Source organism: Balearica regulorum, chromosome 5, assembly GCF_011004875.1.
Source record: "Balearica regulorum gibbericeps isolate bBalReg1 chromosome 5, bBalReg1.pri, whole genome shotgun sequence".
Classification (NCBI taxonomy): Eukaryota; Metazoa; Chordata; class Aves; order Gruiformes; family Gruidae; genus Balearica; species Balearica regulorum.
In genome coordinates, this window is record NC_046188.1 from 5,272,423 (window position 1) to 5,280,653 (window position 8,231).

At 55.1% G+C, this 8,231-nt stretch overlaps 1 protein-coding gene across 2 annotated transcripts; it reads right to left on the reverse strand.

Annotated features, from left to right (window-relative positions):
* Positions 1–4,546: 4,546 nt before the first annotated feature.
* Positions 4,547–7,208, reverse strand: OTX2 (orthodenticle homeobox 2). Of its 2 annotated transcripts, none has more exons than XM_075753038.1 (3): positions 7,112–7,208; positions 6,563–6,714; positions 4,547–5,167 (listed from the first exon to the last, which is right to left on the reverse strand). In XM_075753038.1, exons 1-3 carry the CDS (start codon positions 7,206–7,208, stop codon positions 4,547–4,549), a joined length of 870 nt encoding a protein of 289 aa, XP_075609153.1. The 2 variants fall into 2 exon arrangements, with proteins under 2 accessions (XP_075609153.1, XP_075609152.1); XM_075753037.1 differs by having other exon boundaries at positions 6,563–6,735.
* Between the last annotated feature and the right edge of the window lie 1,023 nt (positions 7,209–8,231).

The window sequence follows — 8,231 nt, forward strand, 5'->3', positions numbered from 1 at the left end:
TGCATTCATGCAATAGGCGTTTATGATATACATCAATACCTGCATTTACGCCGGATGCATTGGTGCCGCATGCATTTATAGATGTGCGCTGATACGTGCATTTATGCTAGATGCATTCATAGACGTGCATCTATGTATGCATTTGTATGCTATATCCATTTATGCATATGCATTGATGTAAGCTTTCGTGCTATATGCATTTATAGACGTGCACAATGTTGCTCTATGCATGTATATGTGGGGTGGGTGTATGTGGGGAGGGTGGAGGCTCGGAGCCCTGCACACCCCCTCGGTCCCTGCACCCTGCAGGGCTGGGAGGGGGGAGCAGAGGTGCCCCCTCCCCAGATGACAGCACCCAGCACGGGCTGGGGGTGAGGGGGGCCATGGCCCTCCAGCCGCCGTGGGAGGCTGCCTTCTGGGGTTCACCCCCCCCGGCACCCCTGGCCCTGCATGGCCCCAAGGGCTGGGGGGACCTGTCCTCCCCTGCGCTTTGGGAAATGGGGGGCAGAGGGTGGGGGGCTCTTCTGGTGTCCCCATTCCCCTTTCGGTCCCCAAAACTGGATGGGGTGCCGGACCCAAACCAAGGCCAAACCATGCCCAGCCCTCCCAAACCCAAACCCCTCCCTGCCACCCCCCTCCAAGGGCAGTGCCAGGGCTGTGAGTGGGGGTTTGGGGAGTCCCTGTCCATGTGTGTGTCCCCCCAGTGCCAGGTGGGGAAGTTCTGCTGTGAGTCCCTAAATCCAGCTTTTTTTCAGTAACTCTCCCTTGTCTCCTTGGAAACTGGCAGTGCTCCCCAACGCCGGGCTCCTCCTGGAAATGCAATCACCCCAAAACTTGTCCTCATTTTGGGGTTCCCTGGGCTGGCTCAGCCTGGGGTGGGAGCAGAGCTGCCCCGGGCGAGGGCTGGTTACTGGGGAGAGACTGAGGAGTGTGGGCTGGTGCTAGCGAGGAGCAGGCAGGGAGCAGGCAGGGAGTGGGCAGGGACAGCATGGAGACTGGGGCAAGGAGCAGGCAGGGTGCAAGGAGGGGAGCAGGCAGGGAGTGGGAAGGTATATCGGCGAGGTGCAGGCAGGGGAGCAGGCAGTCTGCGGGCAGGGTGCAGGCAGGTGAACGGACAGGGAATCAAATCCGGAGGCAGGCCAGGAGCAGGAGGGGATCAGACAAGGAGTAGGCAGGGTGCAGGCAGGGCATCGGGCAGGGAGCGGGCAGAGGAGATGGAGACGGCATGTGAGGCAGCTCGACCGTGGCTGGGGTCAGCACTTCCCTCCTGGTGTTCGGCTTTTTCAGTTTTGGGTGGTTTTGGGGGTTTTTGGTTGTGGGTTGTTGTTTTTTTTTTCCCCCGTGGTGGGAAATGTCACCCTGCAGAACAGGGAGAGGATTCACTTATATGTATATTTTGGGGGATCTGGGGGGGTCACACCTCAAATCAAATACCCTTCCAATCAGCTCTTTGCCCCTAAATCCAGCTTTTCAACACTAAACTGATACGGTCCCCCCAGCTTTCCCCCCGATTTTATTGGATACAGAATTGCCTGCCGCAGTCCGAGTTCAGAGGAAACAAATTCAGCCGGAAGGGAGATCTAAAAAAAATTAAAAATGAAAAAGGAGTTAAAATGCTCTTTATATAATGTTTTGTGTTTGCCAGTTCACCTTGGGATTTTGTCCTTTGCCCACGCGAGTGCCCATTTAAATTAAAATCAGAAACAAACAGGTAGAGAAAATGTGGGAAGTGCAAAAAGCCAGGCAAAATTCAGAGAAATTCCTGCCATTTCTGATAAAAATGAGCTGCAGCCAGAAGAGCTCATCCCTAACAGACAGGGAAAAACTCAAGAAAGAAAAGTAAAAGATAAGATGGGAAAAGCAAAATGAAAAAAGAGGTTTTAAAGAGGCTTTAGAAAAAAATAATCAAAAGCCCAGGAAACAAAGAGCTTTACCAGGCAGGTGGGATGCTGCACCCCACTTCGACAAGGATTTGCTTTTTCCAACCACATTTTGCTTGAATAGGGCTTTTTTTGGGGGGGTGAACTTTGCTGGTTTGAGCCAAATTAGCAGAGAAATGAAACTTTCTGTGCTGCTGCCTGAGAGCAGCCGGCGGTGGGGACGTGGCAGCCTCCGTGCTGCCTTGCGCTTCGCAAACCTCCCCTGCACGTATCCTCCCATTAAAAAAAAAAAAAAAAAAAAAAAGAGAAAATCACCGACCGACAAGCGCTAACACGAGGCAACATAAAAACCTCTCCTTTATTCAGAGCCGGATGATGTGCTTATTTTAAAGGCTGATCTTTGCTGACGGTGGCAGGGGACATAAATGCCGCCGTGGGAAGGAGAGGGTTTGCCGCTGCACACGGAAGGGGACAGCCTGCTTGGGATGCAGGGATGCGAAGCCAAGGGATGGCCGGAGAAGCACCGTGATGGCGGCGTTCATAGTCCCTGGTGCTGGGGACCACGGTGGGGTGATGGTGGCCGCGTGCCCGTGGCCCCAAGTGACTCGCAGGCAGGAAGGTGCCGGTGACAAGCTGCGGGGGATGGCCGGTGAGAGGGAGCAGGATGCTGGCGGGTGCTTTCCTCAGCCTTCCTCTCTTTCCAGAGGTCCATTTCTTTGCTGCATTAAATCCAAAGTGAGTTCAGGGCTCAAGTGACCCCAGCGATGCACGAGGGAAGGAGAGAGGAAGAGAGAGGGAGAAGGACAGAGAAAGAGCCACCAAGAGCCGGGACGCTTGGGAAGGGCCTGATCCTGCATCGCAGGGCACAGTGGCTTCAGCTCGTGGAATTGTAGCCTAAAAACTTGTCCCCCTCCTTCCCCAGCATCTCCACTTGGACCATCCTGCCTGATCACTCCCAGGTGTCCCCTTCTCCTCCCGGGATCAGCCTGGAAAGTTTAAGGCTCTCCCCAAACACGACTGGGGACTGGCACCTCCCAGGAGGACACAGAGCAAACGCGTCCCTCTGCTCCCCACGACGAGGTTTGGGAAAGCCGGGGGGTGAAGTCACGTTATCCAAGGGCTGTTTGTAACAAATATTTTTTTGCTTTAAAAAATAAAATAAAAAATCATCCCCCCCCCCCCTTCATTTTGCTTCCTTCACCTCGAGGAGCCACCGGCAAAACCCTCTTTGTCTCGTCCCTGCAGAAGCAGCCGGACCGTCCTGGTCCCACACGCCTGGCTGCAACCGAGAAATCCCTGCGGCAGACGGCATCGCCCCTCTCCGTCACTCGCCAGATGCGATTAAAATGGAAGACAACCATCAAGTGTGCTAGAACCATTTTAATATAATTATACATATCTGCCAAATCCAGGAAAAAAGGTTTATGCATATATATCTTTTTTTTTTTTTTTTTCAGTTAACATCTGCAAGCATAAACGACAATGAATTTCTCAGTTTAAATTCGTCCAGGTCAGAGCAACTGCCCGAAGTCCTGTTGGATTTGACGGTTACTGCCAGCGTGGCCAGCAGTAAGTGAGCTCCAGAGGAGCTTAATGTCCTCGGGTGGGGTTTTTTCGGTCTTTTCTCTTTCATTCAGAGACAGTTTGTTGTAAAAAGTTTCAGTGCAGTTCACCTCGGGTGAAAGGCGATCGTGTTTTTGTGGTGGTTTTTTTTTTAATATATATTTTTTTATTATTTTTTTAAAAGATGATAATAGGTAACTCAGTTGCTCTGAATTTCACTTATAATTATAACCTATTTAAATCACAGCAGAACTCCCGCTGGTGCAGAGTTCATAGTTGCATACAATACAGGAGATCACAGTTTTGAAGTCTAGCACAGATTAAAAACCACAGATGTACCATTTATATAAGACACACACTGATTGTCTCTTAAAAACTACATATTGACTCCTTATGAACATTATCTTTTTTTTTTTTATCTTTAAATAAAGTAGTGCAGCTAGGACAATCAGTCACACAACCCACACAGCCCTGAACCAAGTTCTCCGGGTGCCAACTTGAGCAAGTTGGGCATGAAACTGTTGGATGAGCTCGAGAGCAAGAGAGAAAGAAAGAGGGAGGGAGAAAAGGAGGGAGAAAAAGAGAGATGCTGTCCATTCCGAATATTTTAACCGAGGGTTGGCTAACACATTGGAAACCTCTGGGTGAAGGATCTTTCCACGCACACACAAAAAAAAAAAGAAATAAAAACCTAGACTTTTTTTTTTCTTTTTTTTCTTTTTTTTTTTTTTTTAAAACTGGCCCGTAGGTGGAACGCTCTCCCACCTCTTCCAAACAAAGAAACCCAACAATTGCCTAAAACTAGAAAGAACACAGATGGGTCTGTCTGTTTTCTGCTCACTAGATGATCTGTCCGTTTAAGGCCTTCCTCCTCCATTTTTCCTCTTTATTATTCCTTTTCCAGAGCGTCTGAGCAGGAGATGAGTCTGAACGGGATCACACCAACACTGTCCCCCCTCTTGTCGCTGTCGGTTTTTTTGTTCGTTTGTTTGTCCGTTGAGTTATTTTTTCTCTTTAATTTAACCAAGACCTGACTAAAACTGGAGCGTTCAGCCCAGCCTGTTTGTTCTCGTCGCGATTTCTCTCGTTATCACAAAGGTTCTTCACAAAACCTGGAACTTCCATGACGATGTTTGGTCCTTATAATCCAAGCAGTCAGCATTGAAGTTTAACTTCCAGGAGGCGGTTTGGTCTTTATAATCCAAGCAATCGGTGGTGGAGTTAAAGCCCAAACTGGAGGCTCCATAGCCCTGGGTGGAGAGGGAGGCTGGAGACTGGTTGAGGTGGCTGGTGACCGCGTTGGCACCCATGGGACTCAGGGTGGCCCCCGGTCCGGGAAGCTGGTGGTGCATAGGGGTCAAGTAAGATCCACAGTCCATCCCTCCAAAATAGGAGGTCGAGCCAGCGTATCCTTGGCTGTAGCCTGATGCCTGGGTGTAGGTCATAGGATAGGATCTCTGCATGCAGGAGGAAGAGGTGGACAGGGGATCTGAGAGCGGGGAGATGGACGCTGGGCTCCAGATGGATACGGGAGCACTGCTGCTGGAAATGGTGGGGACCGAGGTGCTGGAGGGGGGAGTGAACTGCCCGCTGGTCCCGCTCTCCGAACTCACTTCCCGGGCTGGCGAATTCTTCTTTTTAGCTGGCCGCACCTTGTTCTGGCCCCCGTTCTGCTGCTGCTGCTGCTGCTGCCGGCACTTGGCCCGGCGGTTTTTAAACCACACCTTGAGATCGAGAGACGGGGAGGGAGAGAGAAAAAGCCTGGTATTAGGGATGCACAGGGGAGAAGGGGAGACCCAAGAGGAGAAGAGCCCGTGGCGGGGAGACCCGGCCGGGGAGGAGGCACTAAAAGCGCTCCCCGGCAAGCGGAGGGTTGCAAGGCTGCTGCAAAAAAAGGCTCCGGGGCTCCCCCTCCCCGAGATCATTAGCGGTAATAACAAGTGGAAATGGACAAATCAAACTGCTTAATAAGGTCACTTTTGGGGGAAAGGGCCAGGGGAGGGGGGGGGTGCAGTGCTGCCTATTTGCTGTTTGCCAGCCGGGGACCCCCAGGAATCACCGTTTAAGGCCTATTGAAGTCAAGCCCTTAATTAGAAACAATAGAGCATTAGAAAGGGAACAACAATTAGGGAAACAGAGGCAGGGGTTGGGGGTGGGGTGGGTAAAATGCCTCCTTTACCCTCTCAATAGAGTCTCTGCTCTCACCCCCAGCCGGGGCCAGCCCCCCAACCCATCTCACCCTCTTTTAGCAGGGACCAAGGGGGCTGGCCCTGGGGAGGCTTCATGGGAGAAGGCTGGGGTTTGGCGTGGGGGGACCCCGGTCCCCGGTGGCCACGCTCTGCTGGGGCACGGCGCCACGCAGCCTCGGGAAGCCTCGCAGGGAGGGGAGCGGGAGGGATGGCTTTGGAGCTGCCCTGCCCCGGCTGCAGGGGTGTCCTGGACCCGTCCTGGACCCTGGTGCTACCAGCAGCACCTCCAAAATGCTGCCTGGATCGGGCCCCTGCAGGCTGCTTGCAGAGGAGACACAGGCCAGCCCCAGGAGAGGAGCCCCCTCCACCAAGGCATCCCCTCTCTCATCAAAGTCCCTTCAAAGGGAGAGGAAGCCCCCAGTCTGCACCGGTGTGAAAGGGGATCCCGGTCTGGCCCTGCTCCAGGGATGCGAGGGTCCCTGGGGAAGGGGGATCCTTTCTGGCTTCCACAGGGACCCCAAACGCCCTCGGGACAGGCTGGGATTTGGGACCCTGGGCAAGGCACGGTGCAGAGCGTGGGGATGCTGGGGAGCTCTCCCCATCTCCCAGAGGCTGAGGGGGCTGGGGAAGGGTGCGGAGGGCTCAGGAGCGGGGATCTGAGAGCTGCACAAACCCCACCAGTGCACAAGGAGTAAGGGGGGGAGCAGACTCCAGCCCTGGGGAGGCAAACTGCCACTCTATTCCCCCTTGCACCCTCAGCCACCTATGAGCCTCCTTCACCGCACAGGGGCTTCATCTCCCTCCAGGACCGACCCCATCCCCTAAAACAGCCCTCTCGCCTCCCTTCCAGCCATGGACCACCCCAAACCCTGCACGCTGGGATGGAGGTGGGGGACAGGCGTGGGTCTCCGGAGCCACCCCGCTCCCTACCTGCACTCTGGACTCGGGCAGGTTGATTTTCAGCGCCACTTCCTCCCGCATGAAGATGTCGGGGTAGCGGGTCTTGGCGAAAAGGGCCTCCAGCACGTCCAGCTGCGCTCGGGTGAAGGTCGTGCGCTCCCGCCGCTGTTTTCGGGGGGTGGCTGCGAAAGGAGCCAGAGGCCCTGGCTGTCACTCAGCGGGCCCTCAGCCCCGTGTGTCCCCTCCCCAGGGGGGCACCCCCATTCCCCCCATCTCCTGAGCGACCCGTACCCCAGTCCACAGCCACCACCGTGCAGCAATCCCACCCCCCGATGGGGAGGACCCCATCTCCCCCGGATGGCCCCCACCTCCAGCAGGAGAGTGTTCCCTCTTTGCAGATCCTTCCCCGGATAAAAAGTTGAGGGTGAGGAGGAAGGGAGAAAGGGGGACTCACACCCCACACACAGCCCAGCCATCACGGTCTCTGGGCGTGCTGTGCCTCCAAAAGCCTGGGGGCTTCTCCTCCGTGGGGCAAAAAGGGGGGGGGGGGGGGGAAGAGGGAAGAAAAACGTGGCTTACCGGGATAACCGACGGACGGATGCAACAAATCCATGCCCGAGGTTGTGAGACTCAGGCCATTGACTGCATAAGGTGGTTGCTTAAGATAAGACATCATGCTAAAGTTGTGGCGGGGAGGAGAGTTGGCCGAAATCCGGGCGAGGGGGAGCCGCCCGAGCGCCCTGCCTGCCCCCGGCGGTGCCTGGGGATGCCGTCGGGCGGGGGGGGCCGCCAGGTGCCTGCGGAGGCGAGAAAGGGGGGGGGGGGGGGGGGGTGTCAGGCCAGCTCGCTGCCCCCCCAGCTTTTATCCCCGCTGCCTTCCCCCTGTCAATCCTCCAGCTCGTAAAGCCGGACCCCAGCCGGATTTGGGAGCTGGGAGAGACTGACTAGATAAACGCATCTCTCCCAAAAAAGGGAGAGGAGAGGAGGGGAGGGGAGGGGGGGGGGCACATCCCAGCCAGTAATTACTGCCCGAACAAAACCCCCCCATGCCTTCAACTGCCCGCTTTGTGCTGCAGCCCGGGGCATTTGCATAGGATTCCCGGCCGGGCACCGGCTAATTGTCTCAAGCAAAACTTGATTGGGGCCATTGGCAGACACAAAGAACCCCTCGGCTAAATAAATAATGCAGATAACAAAGCCCAAGGGTGAGAAACAAAGAAACAATTCAAGAAACCTATCTCTCCCCTAGTCTCTTGCAAGGACTTTAATTATCCCAGGTTTGGGCAACATTCAAACCCCCCCCCCTTTCCCCTTCCCCCCGACGTTGCTGCATTTCAGAGCTCAAATGCCCGCTCGGGAAGAGACAAACTTTTCTGCTCTACCGCCATCAGTCCACGTCTGCAGTAATTTCCACCGGCCATTTGCACCTAATTAGTACTCCGGGTAATTAGATTTGGAGGCAAGTAACAGATTTATTAGGCTTTCAAGAAACTCTTGATGACGGAGCTGAAGCTAAACAAACACCTCGGTGGGGAGCGGCCCCGGGACGGCCCCGGCGGGCGAGCGGCTCCCCGGGCCCGGCTCCGGCTCCCCCGGGTCCCCGCTCGCTGCCCCGGCGGGGCCGGGCGCTCTGCAGTGGGGGGTAAGGGGGGACCCAAACACAAACTCTGCCCAAAAATGGCCGACAAGGGACCAACCT

Coding starts and splice junctions, on each gene's coding strand:
- OTX2 (XM_075753037.1), bottom strand. CDS start 7,208: ATGATGTCTTATCTTAAGCAACCACCTTATGCAGTCAATGGCCTGAGT. Junction 6,736..7,111: donor TCCGTCCGTCGGTTATCCCG/GTAAGCCACGTT, acceptor AGTGACAGCCAG/GGCCTCTGGCTCCTTTCGCA. Junction 5,168..6,562: donor TGCCCGAGTCCAGAGTGCAG/GTAGGGAGCGGG, acceptor CTCGATCTCAAG/GTGTGGTTTAAAAACCGCCG.